Source organism: Corvus brachyrhynchos, unplaced genomic scaffold, assembly GCF_000691975.1.
Source record: "Corvus brachyrhynchos isolate BGI_N302 unplaced genomic scaffold, ASM69197v1 scaffold705, whole genome shotgun sequence".
In the NCBI taxonomy this organism is placed as follows: Eukaryota; Metazoa; Chordata; class Aves; order Passeriformes; family Corvidae; genus Corvus; species Corvus brachyrhynchos.
In genome coordinates, this window is record NW_008238346.1 from 1,211,681 (window position 1) to 1,226,250 (window position 14,570).

The window sequence follows — 14,570 nt, forward strand, 5'->3', positions numbered from 1 at the left end:
TGCTGAACACCGTGGGGGGCCCAGAGCTGGTGTGGTCCTGATCCAAACTGTGATCCCCAACAAGAACATTTCATGAATGTGCAATAGAGAAACCTCATCCACTTACTCTGAGATGGAGTGGTTGTCATGGATCATACTTCCCATACGCTGTGACTGTAAGATGCAAGTGGTCTAAGCATGGCAGGTTTTCTGAACTTTTATTGTCCTTTTTTTAAAAAAAATACGAAGTGCTTTTTTAGGGTTTTAACCACACAACGTGCACCCACTACTGTATTTCCAGATTCCTGGAGAACCATGAGAAATCCATTTAGTGTGTTCTCAGTTCCCATCTCCTTCCCATCTTATTTTTGAAAAGACCCTTATTTAAAGTTTCAAGCAATAAACAGCAACAACAGGGAAGAAAGCATAACGAAAAGCACTACCTTTGCAACCACAGAGATGGTGGGAGTGAATATTTGTTCAAATCTTTCTCTGGCTTTCCTCCTCCCCTCTCCTGTGTCATGTTTCAGGGAGCAAAGGGCTGGAGTGGGGAGAGGGAATGCCTTTCCCAGGACACTGTTGCACAACCAGGTGAAAATCCCCTCTCCTGCTCCAGCCTCTGAAGTGTCAGGTATTGTCCACAGTGTAACTGGATACCAACCCCACCAGTGGGTCCATTCAGGTGTGGCATTTCCTGTACTTCTGTATTTGCCTTTGTACTGGATGGGCTTTTAAGTAAAGCAGGGACTTAACATCTATCAGCTACCCTGCTGAGCTATTATCCTCCCATCTGTTATTTAAGAACAGCCCTAGAATACTTGAATGTCTCCAAAATCCTCATCGAATCCACTTCCCATCAGATAACGCTGTAAAACACTGTAACTGCTGGACTTCACACCAAAAAAACCTGACAAGCTTTCAGCTCCAAGACAACTTTTCCTCCATCCCTTCCCAATTGTTCCCATTGTGTATCATGTGTGGTCAAGTGGTCTTTTTCAGTGTTATGTGACTTGCTTAGAGTGTGTGGTCACCTCTAGTCAGCCTTTGTCCAGAAAAAATGGTTTCTGTCTTGCTCACATTGGCTTCTGTGTCCACAGAGAGTTCAGGATGAGTGTCTCTGTCTGTTGGCCTTTTTATTATTTTTAAATATGTAATATGTATGGGAAATGGCAATAATTTCCAGGAGATCTCGTGAACGTGAAAGAAAACTTGCAATGGTTTTTATGGAGTGTAAAAAATAATAAAGGAAAAAAATGCCAGGAAAATAAAGCTATTTGTTGTACTTGGAGTGAGCCGCGAAAGTACTTTGGGAGATCTCAGTGGCAGGAGAGGTCACCTGAGAAAAAAGAAGGTAGAAGAGATGAGAAAGCATCACTGTGCTCTGTGCTGAAAAGCCACCAAGGTGTATCACTACAGAGGGGAGAAGGTGAGGGGGAGGATTGTTTAAAACAGAATGACATGAGTCACAGTGGCGTCACTTCCCAGCAGCCAGGCAGGCACTTCTGTTTTGATTCATGCATGTTTTATATAAGATTTACCATCTTGCTGAAGATGAAAATCTGAACTAGGCATGGCCCCCACTTCCTTCCAACCCATGACAAGGGATGTTACATGCCTTGGTCCTTGGAGTGACGCTTGTGGGTGACATGTGGCACCTCTGGGTGCCAGGAACCAGATCATGTGGGTAACACTCATCTTTTCACTTCTTTAAATGAAAAAAATTAAATCAGAAGTACCAGCATGTCCGATGCCTTTCATTCCCCTTTTCATCTTGAAGTTTCTAGGCTTTTTCTGGCTCATCACCACAGCACATTTATAATATGCAATTCCAAACTATCGAGTTGAAAAATTTATGGTAAATATCTGGGTTACACAGCATGTGTGCACATATGCATCCATTTGTAACTTCTTACCCCCAGGAAAGCAAATCTGATAGATGAGAAGGTCTTATTGGGGATGTGCATTGGATTTCTCCCCCAGTGTCAGAGGGATGTGTCAGCAGCCCTGCCTGGGTTCTGGGAAACCTGAACATGGGAACCAGCAGCCAGGGAGGTAAGGCAGATGAGCTAGTAAGAGCAGATCAATTAATTTCCTGAAAGACCTGACTAGACCCCTTGGGGAACTCTTGAAAATGTGGAAAATGCTTTCTGCCTCTCAGCCCACACAAGCACCCAAGCAGAAAGGCTGCTGTGCTTAGTGAGAGTGGCTGTGTCCTGAATACTGACACCTACAACCTGGACAGAAACAGAGCAGCCAACAGTTCTCATTAAAACTGCACTAAACCCTTCTGGGTGGACAACCAGCTTTGTTTCTTAAGGATGGGAAAACTGAAACCCTCTGCAGAGCCAGTGATGGAACATGGGAACCTGTAGAGCACAAGGCAAGTGGGCTGAAGGGATTAACAGAAGGACTGCTGACCTTGACAGATTTGACCAAGGCAGCTGGAAAAGACCACAGGTCAGGTGGAGGAGCCAGGTATTTAGCAGAGAGGGAAGGCAGCTGCTTTGTGTTTGGAAGGGAGCTCTTATCCTGGGCTTTAAGCATGGTGTGTTGGTGGATATGGGAGCTAGTAGGGGGAGATGCTGGGCTGGGATTCAGCAAGGGTAGAAGGCCACAGCCCTGGGGGAGCCTGAAGAGGACTTGTTGTCATGCCTGGACACAGGAGATCAAGGTTTATGCTCCTGCCCAGGGCAGGGGTCCCCTCTTCATGTCTGGTCTCAATCCACCTCCCCTTCCAGCAGAAGGAGTCCCAGAATCAAAGTCAGAGTGGGATGCAAATACTGACTCCCAAAGGGTTGTGTTCTCATGCTGGTGCCTGCTCTGCTACTTCAGTGCTAGTGTGAGACCTCTGTCCCCAGCTCAGTCCCTTGGCCAGTTTGGCAGACCCCACCTCTTTGAGGGGACATCACAGCCATCTGACTGCAGGGCTTTGGGCTGAGAGTACGTGCCCTCCTCCCTTCCTGGCCATGCTGCTCCCATGGGAAAGAAGGAGCTGAGGATCTGAGCACTAATATATGAAGGTGAGTGTGTCAAATCGGGATGGCACCTACCTGGGAAAAGGCAACGTGTTTGAACACACATGTGCAGGGTAGAGCCCCTGGTTCTCTGCTCCCAGACAGCAGCACACAATAGGTGCCTCCATCCTTAGGGAAAGGAACAGTTCCAACAGTGTTTTATGCATTGAGGAAATTCACCAGATATGGTAGGATGGAATATTTAGGGGGCTTTTATAGCCCAAATGGGCTTGGGTTTGAGTGGCTCATTGCTAAGGATGGAAGTTCAGATCAGGTAGGTGTGTGGGGAATGTCAAAGCTGAAGGGTGGAGGCTGGTAGTTGTGAGAGCTGAACTAGCTGGTTTGATGGGCCTGTGTCCATCTACCAGCGAAGCTTCAGAGAGGAATAGGGACATCAAAAACAAAATTCTGATGGAAAGTAGAGATCCTTGTACCTATAACAGCAAGGGGAAGGCTGTTATCAGGATGCTTTCAGACTTCAGAAAAGGCAAATGAGGGAAAGATGGCAGGAATGGTGTACTTCGAGACAAAGCTTCGATTAGCACTTATCCATTATGATCCACCAAAGAAGATGAGAGGAAATGTCAGTGAAAAGGGGATTTTGCAAGTTCAGAGCTGTGCTGGGATGTGACATATCTCCATTCACACTCCTGATGGTGCACCCTTGCATCCTGGACAGCTTGGTGCCACTCAGGACCTGTTTCAGATCCTGGGGTGGGACTGAACAGGGTTTGTGCCATGCAGCTTTTGGTCCCTCGTTTTTAGGCTTGCATGGAGCAGTCATGTTGCAAGCATGAGTGCAGTTGCTCAGCCTCTGGCTCTGCTTTACACATGCTGCATTTCCTTTGTGTCTCCAAGAGAAACAAGCATTCAAGACACTGCCACAAAAAATACATATCTCTACACCATTGCAAATCATTGCAAATCAGATTATGAAGAAATCTAGGGTGGAGTTGCATGAGTGGGTGCTGTCCTTAAGTGTCCCTAAGTGTCTTCTTAGTCCATACATTTGCTGGTGTTATTTGCAGTCTATTCTGGTTACAAAGCATAGGCTTTCTCCAGCTTCTTCTGCTTCCTGCCTAAAGAGCTTTCCAAAAGGTAGAAATTGCATCCTTACCACTAAAATCCAGGTAAATTGACCTGCTCCATGGGGACTTGGTACTGAGGTGCCCATCCCCAGTCCCTTGAGCAACACAAGATAGGCAGCTCTTCTTAGCTTCTTGCCTTCTGGTGGGAGCATCTATTTTTAGGTGACAAAGCATGAATGAAGAAGGTATTCTGCAGGCATTGTCATTTGTATGCTAAAAACAACACCTGCCTTGCAGGGAAGTAAAAGGTCCAAATGTGCCTACAGCATGGAAAAAAAAAAAAAGTGTGAGGCCCCAGGTATGGTGAATTTGACCCTCCATCTCCACTTTTCACAGCTTCACATTAATTGGAGAGTAGACACACTGCCAGCTCACTCTCTGGGGAGAAAAAGGCAGGAACCAATTTGCAGAGCCACATAAATATGGAAGTAGGATTTTTTTTTTACGTGGGAGGTGTTACCAGTACCACACATTACGGTTTCTTGGCTTTATCACATCGTAGGCTTTTACTGAGACATGAGTAAGTTTGCTAAATAAGGAATATGAAAATAGCTTGTGAAATAGGTTGAGTCATCAGAGAAAATCAAATGGAGTTCTGGCACCAGGGTTTCAGTTGTAAAGTCCTACTTTATTTTACCATTTCATTGGAAACTTTGGGGTCATTTCAATCTTTTTATTTCAGCTTCAAAATTCAAAGTACTCTGACATCTAAGTAAGGCTTACCAAATCTGTTCATGTTTTCCATCAGCAGTGGTGATATACTTCTATGTGTCCTGCCTATGAACACTTGCAGGGAATATAAAGGTTACTGAGACAAATGGCTTCTGCAGTAACAGCTGAAATGCTCAGCGCTTCTTCCAGCCTCGTCTAGCTATTGAAGAGGATTTATGGCCCCTAGATATCCCTTTCATGTACTAGCTTACCCCACTGAAGTCACTGGCTGTTATTTGTAGCTTCTGGGAATCCTAGCAGGACACCAAACAAACCCATAAAGGCAGTAACTCAAGATCAGGAGTGACCATGGTAGATAAAAAGAGAGAAAGAACCTTAAGGAGCCTCAGGGACAGCATTGCCTGAGGACTCCCATATTTCTGTCAGGGATTGTTCTCATATCCCAGAATATGACCTGTGCTGGGGAGATCATGGCTGGAAAGCATTTCTAGGACACAAGCTTGCATGGGATCCATGGGACCCATAAGACATGCCATGCATGAGAAGTGGGAAAGACCTTTAGTACAAATCCTGCCTCAGCCCATGCTCGCTGCAGTCATGACTAGGACTTCAGAACAGGCACCACGTAAAGGTTTCTGATCTGCTGGGACTGTCAGAGGCTTGGAAATGAAAGGCAAACTGATAAAGGCCTCAATTCAAACTTCAAACCCCCTTGGCATAACCGTTTGTCCAGATTTGGTTTTCTGAACTAATCATGTTAGTAAAGTTACTCACTTGAGTAAGTGTTAATTGGACCAGGTTTATGTCTCCCAAGTGAAATGACAATGTAGTTTTGATGGGCTTTTTTTTTTTTTTTTTTTTTTTTTTTTTTTTTTTTTTTTTTTTTTTTTTTTTTTTTTTTTTTTTTTTTTTTTTTTTTTTTTTTTTTTTTTTTTTTTTTTGGGTGGGGGGTTGTCTGTGTGTGAATAGTAGTTTATTTCTGTCACTGTGATACTCCATTTCTGAGATTCCTTTGTAAAGCAGACAGTGGGTGAGTCATCTCTCGTTATTAAATTGCCCATACATTGTGAGCTGCCTCCAGGCCCTGAACCAAGGCGTATCGCCTTGGTGGGGAGAAGGGCCCCGAACACAATGGGACTCAGATCAGGGTCTAGATGCATCTTTCCATTAAATCTTTATTTTAAGGAGCTATTTGTTCCAATTGGAACTAAAACTTGCTTCTGCATTGAAATGGCATTTGAAGTCTACAGGACCCAACTGGAACAGCGGGTATATCCTCTCTGCTCTAATGCCTCCAATCACATTAAGTCAAGTTAACTGGAAAATCAATTGACACGAATTCCAGCATGACCATTAACTTCCATCCGGCTGGGCCCTGAGCGGCTGGCCAGGGTGAAGCAGATTCCTAACAGGGATGGAGCAGAAATTGTGTTCATCTCCTAGATATGCTTTCAGCCTGAGGTCTCCCTAGCAATGCCCACATTGCCCCCAGTAATTACTGTGGCTAACAGAAAGCCCCGGGGTCAGGCAGTCTGGGATCAATTGTGGGCTCTGCCTGTGGATTTCCAGGGCGAGTGATGCAGCTGCTCCTGCTGGCACAGGCACATTTGTCAAAAGCATAAAGGAAGTGAGCGAGACCTGGACTGACCAAACTGACCAGATGGGTCCCTTGAGTATATAGAAAAGGACTGCAGCAGCAAAACTGTGTTTTCCACAGGACAGCTCACTTCTCCAGAGGATATTTCCGCTCTGTTGTTAAAACAGAGCTTTGCTGATGTGGCTTTGCTCACGCAAGAAGCATTTTGGTGCTAGAGTGAACCTGAATTTCTCTCTAAACGTTTCTCACAGGCTTATCTATATGTCTCTGCATCCTGTCTTGCATCAGGGATAATGATATCAATCTCACTCTGAGAAAGGCATAAAGCTTTTATCATATGTTTGCAATGCACATTAGACCCATGACAAAGACTATCTTAAGCACAAAATCTTGTTAGCATGATGTATTTGTTGTACTGTGCTTGTGAGTCCATGTGTTCCTTATTAGAAGAGAGACTTTGTTGTGGGGTTTTGGTTTGTTGGCTTTTTTTTTTCTTTTTTCCCCCAGGCTATAATGTATTACTTAGTTAAAAACAAAACCAATTGTGGAGCACTTTCAGACAGCCAGCGCAGCCACTCTGCCAGGCAATGGGAGCCCTGGGTGGGTGGCAAGAAATCTGTGTGCTACTGAGTGCTAAAGTATTGACATGGTTCAGTTTACTGAATCCAGCTGTGAAGAGCAGCTGGTTTTCTGGCAGTCAGCATGACAGACGCAGGCGGATATGCTCGAGAGAATTGATTGGGGCCACCAGTGGAGAGAAGGGGAGGGTAAGTTGTTTCCTGCGCTACTAAGTGTTAAAGTGGCTCCTGGCACTTCTGATTACTAAACCCGGCTGAAAAGAGTTTTCTGGACTTGTCTGTGACATCTGATGGGGATAGGCTTCAGCCATGAAGAAGGGAGAAGCAGAAGACTTCTGCATCACCAGCTACTGCCATACTCAGCGCTGTGGCTTGTGGGATCCTGGGGAAAGGTTGTTGGGACACATAAGGAATGTCTGCAGACAGCAGGGGAGGCTGCCAAGAGGCTTCAGACAGTGTTCCCGTCTTGGTTTCTCTTCTCATTTCCTTCTCCATCCTCCCTCTGTGAGGCAGCTGGGGGTACAAGAAGAGGCAGCAGGCCAGGGCTAAGAGAGATAGTGTAGAATAAACAGCAAGACACTTCCTTGGAGGGCTGGAAAAGATAATAAAGATGCCTGTTACCTGGACCGAACCATGACAAGTTGCACGGGTGAAGCCTGCCAGCTTGGGTGTGATAGGAGAATGTCCTTCTGCCCCTGGGCTCCGGCTGGGAAGAGCCTGAGAAATGCTGAGCGCTAATGGGGAGTGAGGCCCAAGATAGTTCCTGGGGCAGTGGTTTTATTTTCCATGGCAAAACTGGAAGTTATCTTTGCTTTCCTTTGATCTTCAAAGCATAGGGGGAAATCTCACACTTAGGGGAGGCCACCCGGTGTCAGGTGAAGTTGCTGCAACTTGTTAGTCAGTCAGATGCCATAAGGTCAGCAACTCGCCTACCTTAGTGTGAAAATGCCTTGGAGAAAGGAGTCTGCCTTCTCCTGAGGCTGGTTTTGGTGCTCTGGTTAAAAAATCACATTTGTTTGTGGATCTCGAAGCTGCGGATGGATGGCTTAAAGAGGGAATAAAGCCCAGGCAGAGTGATTCTGATGTGATTCTTCAGTTTAGATATGTATTACTTAGTTGAATGGATGTGGTCAGCCTAAATAACTATTTTTGTTCTAATCTAATTACAAATTTACTGCAGCCACCTCCTGCCAGGGTGCTAATGAGGAGCAGAGGCAAGGGGAAAGGGTTTTTTCCAGAATTTCAGGATGCTCTGTGGAAGTCAGATATCCAGTCTGGTACCTCTGTCAAATGTAATTTGTTTGTACTGGCCATAAAGACTGAAAAAGCTGCCCCAAAATGAGGCAGTCTGGGTCACAGACCTACACAGGCTGTTTCTGCCCCTACCCCACAGTCTGGCTCATCACATGTGCTGAGTGCAGACATTCAGAGACTTCTCTGCATCCATCCCCCAATTTCTCCAAGGAGTCTCCACAGCCCTCAGTCAGTCTGTGTCCTGCCACTGCTGGGAACAGGTTGCAAAATATCCCTTTAGTCAATGATGTCATCAAACCAGCAACACCTCCAGGGCCAAGACAGTCACCACTGCTTCCCCTTGGTCCCTCACCCCCTCTTGTGTAACAGCAAGAATCAGTCTTCCTGCAGACACACCTTCAGAGCAAGCAGCCAGTCCTGCACATGGGGGATATGTATTTATGTCTGTGGCTCTCTTACTGACAGGATTGCATTTACTGCTCACTTGAACATGAGGAGATTCTTTGGAAGTAAAATTGCTTTTAATTCACCTCCTGATTTCCTAGTCTTGCACTGCTGTCTCAGCTGGCGATCTTTCACCTGGAGCTTGGGATTTAACAGATCTTCAGATTTCTATCTTTGTTTATGATTAATTTTGATGAGAACCAGTTGATCCTGTCCTCCATGGGCTGTCCCTGAGCCCTGCTGGTGGATGGGCAGGTGCTGGCCTCAGGAATGTCATACAGCCCCTGAAAGAAGCCATCCACTTGCCCTGGTGCCCGTGAGCTGGTGCCAACCCAGGCTCTCTTCAGGGAAGCCCCTACTGAAGCCAAGAGACGCTGTGGGCTACCACCCTCACTGCTAGGGCAGCTACTGGGTGCAACAGATCTGTAGGATCCAGGGTCCCTGATTTGCTTCTCCTTCATCCGAAACAGGTCTGTTACTGCATGTATGGGTGCCCTCCGACACAGCTGACTCCATAAGCATCCCACTGCATGTCCCTTCCCTTCTCCGGAATTTAAAATAGAAAAAACAGAGAGCAATGCTTTCTTTCACAAAATTTCCAAATGCAGCGAAGCTTTTGGTTGCATCGCAGCAAAGGAAAGCATCGCTGGTTTCCCCCTCGGGCAGGTTGTGACCCTGGTCGCCCGCGGCCGGAGCCGGGCTGGCCCACGCCACCTGCCGGCGGCGCTCCCCGCACGGCCGCGGGGGCGGCCCCCGCTCCATGTGTGCAAAATGCCTTCATTTATGAAATTGGTGAAGCGAGGGAAATTCATTCAACCACAACCACATTTTATTCACAGAGAGGCTCATCTGAAAGACGATGAGCACAACAACGGTCTCCCTCAGTAAACCTGCAGCAGATTAATTCATAATAACACACGCTCTTTTCAAAAAGGAACCTTTCTCTGCTTTTCATTTTAAGGTGATGTTTTACCCCACTACTCTCTTCTTGACAAACATGTTAGCTTTCTTAAAATGTTGTTGGATTAAAGCGTTTATGGATGAATACTTAATAGTCAACAATAATTATTCAACTTTACATGTTCAAAAGATCATAGTAATCAAGAGAAACTTTTTTTTTTATTGTTAAAAAGAGACTGACTGACTGTCTTGAGTCATTTAGAGTGACTAGAAAGCGTCAGAAAAGGAAAAGCAAAAAAAACCCCTCTGGTGTTTTTCATGTATATTTTTCATATAGATGCCTCCCAGCCAATTCCCCTGTACAGCACCACCCTGGCACCCCTTGGCACACACTGTGGTAGAGGCAGGGAGCAGGAGACAAAAAAAGAGCAAGAAAAGGGCCTGTGGGTGGTGGGAACAGGTACCCACCATGGAACAGCGATAACACTGGCTAATGCTGCGCAGCTGGCATCTGAACCTGTAATTACATCCACCCTTTATCAAACTGAGATTCTTTTAAGGCTCTTGCAGACTTGGGGCTCCCTCTTCTAAGTTTTGTGGCAAGCAGTTGCTCACTGTCAAAATCACAGACATTTCTGAAGGTTCTGGTGAGGGGTCAGACTCTGCATTGCAAGGCACAGGTGACTACAGGGTTTGAGAGCAACAGAGCTCAGTAACTTTGTTCAAGACAAAAAGAAATTGTTGGAAAGGAAGCCCATGTGTGGTTGGCTTGCATTTTTTTTCAGCATAAGTGCTCCTTGTCCCTCAAAAGCCTGGTGGGTTGAGGGCATTGAGATGGATGCACAGGCCAGGGTCTGTCAATAAAGGACTGGTTTCTCTCACTTTGCCTGCTAGAATCTCCAATTAATTTAAAGGTGAGAGAAAGATGCATTTTGGCCTTGCTGCCTGAGGTAAAGAAATTCAGCCAAATTAAATTTAATAAAGAAATAGATTTTATTCCGCGACCGAAAGATCGGTCACACAGAAAGCCACGATCAAGAAAAGCAGCTCCGAGCCCGGGGTCGGAGCTGGGCGAACACGTATAGATCATGACCTCTATCGCATCAGACCTCCCAAGTTCATGACTGCTGCTTCGGCTGGTCCCTTCTTATACAGTTTTTGGGCAGAGTCCGAATTAATTCTATTCTTCTCGTAATTTTAGCATATTCATGAAGTTTTCTTGTCCCGGAGTTGGGCTGCACAAAGCCTTTCCTGGGTCCGATGAATTGTCCATCCTGGGTGATGAGTGGGCCATTTCTGCTGATGGAAGGGCCATCTCTGCTGATGAATGGGCCATCTCTGGTTCCTGGAACAGTTATTTTTAGTTCCCGGTATGTCCGATTCCTTATCAGATGAGATGTAGATATCAGAAGGTGGTAACCAAGTCGTCATGGTGCAAATGTCCCGGTGATAAGGTCTAACCCCACCTAGGTGGAATCCTCACTTATTGTGAGAGAACTTCTTTTAGTGTTGTGAAATTTTTCTCTCAGCCAGGCTGGTGGAGGGATTTTGAAACTCTGTCTCTACATGGTCTGATTACATTCCAGTTTTATTCATAATAGCACGAATTACATACTTTATTTACAACATGCCTTAGGATTCAGGCTTGGATGGTTTAGGAGAAGAGGTATTCTTGGCTGTCCAACAGTTATCCTGTTTGACCTCGGGCAAGATACTTTCTCACTGCCTTTGTTTCCCAGCCTGGAAGTAGAACATTAGAATATCTGTGAGTTCAAAGTGCCATTGGACACTGGTTTCTGCAGGGTGTAATCGAAGTGTCAACCAAAATCCAAGTTCCCTGGTTTGCTCCTGTGATCCTGCTGCAATACCAGCATTAAGAAGAGCTGTCTCCAGAAGTTCTGCCTCCCCTAATGATTTAGAGCAATAAAGCACAAGGGATTGATGTTGCAGTGAACCTACTGATTTCTACAGTCATTTGAAAAAGGCAGTAAATACCTTCGTGATTGCAGCCATTCATGAATGAAAGCAGTCCATACACGTGTTAGTTCACAACTGAAAGTGGTAATAGAAGAGGTTAATAACAATTAAAGTGCTTTGTCCCTCCCCCGCAATAGGTTTAACATTTTTTTTCTGAGAGCAATTCTACTATTTGAGAAGAGAGAAAAAAAATTCTGCAGAACTGAAATCCCATCTATATGTTCCCATTATGTTTCATGAAATAAATGCTTGACGTATTTTTATGCTGATGAAGCCTAGATGAATTAAAGCAGTGTTCCCACTTCCTCCCTTCTGATGCTAATGTCTAATTCTAGCATATTTATACAAAAACACTGCTTATAAAGCAGATCCATGGAAAAATCTCTGCAGCACCTACTGAAGAAAGGTGAGCTCCACGCGTAGCAAGCACTGATTATATGTTTGCAGGTTCTGAAAGCTGAGTGCTGTTTTATGAGCTGCCAGCTTTCTGCACACTCCTACAGCGACAGCAGCTTGACAGAATAAAAATGACATGCATCACACTTGAGTTGGAAGCATATTTTCAGCATGTACTACAAATCCAAAAGAATAACAAAAAATGTAATACCTTCCCCACCACTCCCCTCCCTCGAGTACAATCTCTAAAAGCTATGTGACAAAACCTGTGTGCAGGGGCCTTATTTGAGTATTTGAAACACTCTTTGAACCAGACAATCATTTGCCGCTTAATCCTTAATGAATACAGTTACTATTTTTGCAAGAACGTCACACTGGTGAGAGTGCTTGATGATGGAATATCAGTGGGATATGATTTTACTCTTATGAATAAATATAACCTGTGTGTCTGTGCACATTTGTATGCACATGAGCCCTCTTCAAACTGCTGGAGTGAGTTGTATATCCAAAGTCCTCAAGAGAGAATGAATACCTGGGGATAAAAGATATCCCAGGTCCTTGTTTGTGCCTGCTCATAACAGAGTGATGCACTTCTTGGTACACCTCAACAACAGGGAACTGTCTGGAGCACCAGATGTGCATTGTTTGGCTTGAGACAGGCTTTTCAAGAGGACTTGGTGCATTCAGGCATAACAATGTCAGTATAGCAGTCAAGAGAAAAGGCAAATTTTCCTCAGCTGGTTTCTCTGAACCCCTTCTTTAGGGCACAAAGATTGATTCCTTCCTCTGGGAGTCTATGATTAAGTGAAAATAAGCTTCTGAACTACAAAGGAAATCTCTAAAACGTGACTCAAGGCATCCTGTACCTCTAAAAGCAGAAGACAAAGAGGAATGAACTTTAAAACCTGCCAATTTAAGAACATTTCTATGCCTATTACTGCCCTGAGAAACAGTGATGGTCCATCCATGACCACCTGTGTCTTTAGCAGGAGAAGACTGTTAGGGAGGAGATATCCTCACTGTTTGTTGGGACAAAACCCTCGTTGCCTTGTTTCAGCAGAGGTCGGACTGCACTGCCCGATGTGGAGTACCAACAGAGTCTCAAATGCATATGCAAAACATATTTCTGTTTTCTCCCATCTGAGTGTTTCAGGTGGTTTTGAAAATTCCAAGTTTATCTAGAATGTGTAAATCTGTGTAATCAAGGTTGTGTAAATGTGTACAATTAATTTACAGCAAACATTAACATAAAGATTGATGTAGATTATTCTTTTAATCAGGTACAAGATTGTTTAATTGTGTTGTAAGGAAAAGTGGTGAAACTGACTTTTGTTTCTTTTCTTAAACTCTCTTCTCCCCCCACCAGGAGTCTCCTCGGATGGGCCAGGCATCTGGGACCTGAACTACTGTTATCTCTAACTCACTTCACCCCAGAAAAAGTGAAGAAGAGTAAACTTAGTTTCACAAACTCATCCCAGAAAGATGCTGTGAGACTTATTTGAGGATTTAAAATTCCCTGAAATCCTAAGATGAAAGGGATTTTGAAAATGCAAATAGAGAAAATATTGTTCCCCTCAGACCCATTGAACCGAGTTATTTAAAAGCCAAATAAGACAGGCAGGAAATTTTCATTTTGAATTTGTTTGTGGAGCAACCATTAAACGGTTTAGTTTTTTAAGCCCTGTGTTTTCCGAAGAAACAATGGACCATTTCTCTATAGGTGCTGGTAAAATCTCTTACAATAGCCTCTTGAAGGGCTGTTAGTAAAACCATTTAATTACATGGCACTTAAGAATGTCTGGGACTGGGGAGATTTTCCCATTAGGGAAGAAAAGTAATTCATCCATCTATTATTCTAGGAGAGGTAGAAACCAGACCTTTCTGTTTAAATCTATTTTTTATTAGTGTTAAGAGGCTCAGTGGAGGAATTCTATTGCATGCCTCTAAGTGCTGGCTACAGCTGCAGTTTTGAAGGAGCACTGTCAAATTGAAAATTGCATTTTCTCTGAGACGTCACGCCCCGACTGTTGTCACAACACCTGAAATTACCGTAACTGGAAGAAAGTAGGTGAAAATTAATGTTTCTCTTCCACCATTTTGCTTATTTTTGTGTTTGACAGCTTCTCTGGGGAGCTGAATAGTGGCTCTGCGAGGTAAAGGACTCCAGCCAATCTGTTTTCCTGAGAATGTTTCACACCATCGCTGTTTGCCCAGCTCACCCTGGGCACCTATTTGGCTTCGCCCAGACTTTTTCCCTGGGGATGCGGAGCTCGGCTCCCAGCCCTACGCAGCCGGGCGGAGACGGCTGAGGGAGCGGGTGCGCTGGGGCAAGGAGCGCGCCAGCGCAGGTCCTAAAGCTGCTGCTGCTTATTTTTTATTACCATTTTAATTTTAAAAAATTCTTTTTAGATCCTCGAACAGAAGCCGGGACTTCAGACAGAGCCTTTATTTCACCTCCCGCGCAAGTGGCCCCTCAGGGCGCCCCCGGCAGCGCCCCCTAGGGACGCGCGCCGCCTCTCGCCCCGCTCGCCTCAACTTGCCTTTGGCGCCCAATCCGCCTTTAGAAGATTGTAAAAAGGACATTTCCGAAGTCCCACGTAGTGTGCCTCCTTCGGCGGGACAGGAGCGCGTCCTCTGCTCCGCAATTCTCCCTCCAAGTGGCGCTGAATGG

At 45.1% G+C, this 14,570-nt stretch overlaps 1 protein-coding gene across 1 annotated transcript in view; it reads left to right on the top strand.

The window, feature by feature from the left end:
• DUSP5 (dual specificity phosphatase 5) overlaps positions 1-14,400 on the top strand; it is a gene marked incomplete at its 5' end in the record, with an annotated part of 22,958 nt that extends 8,558 nt beyond the window's left edge. The window contains 3 exons of the mRNA XM_017735173.1: positions 14,020-14,052; positions 14,114-14,247; positions 14,309-14,400. Of these exons, the coding sequence (XP_017590662.1) occupies positions 14,020-14,052; positions 14,114-14,247; positions 14,309-14,400 (259 nt within the window). The remainder of the gene's footprint in view (positions 1-14,019; positions 14,053-14,113; positions 14,248-14,308) is intronic.
• Positions 14,401-14,570: the final 170 nt, after the last annotated feature.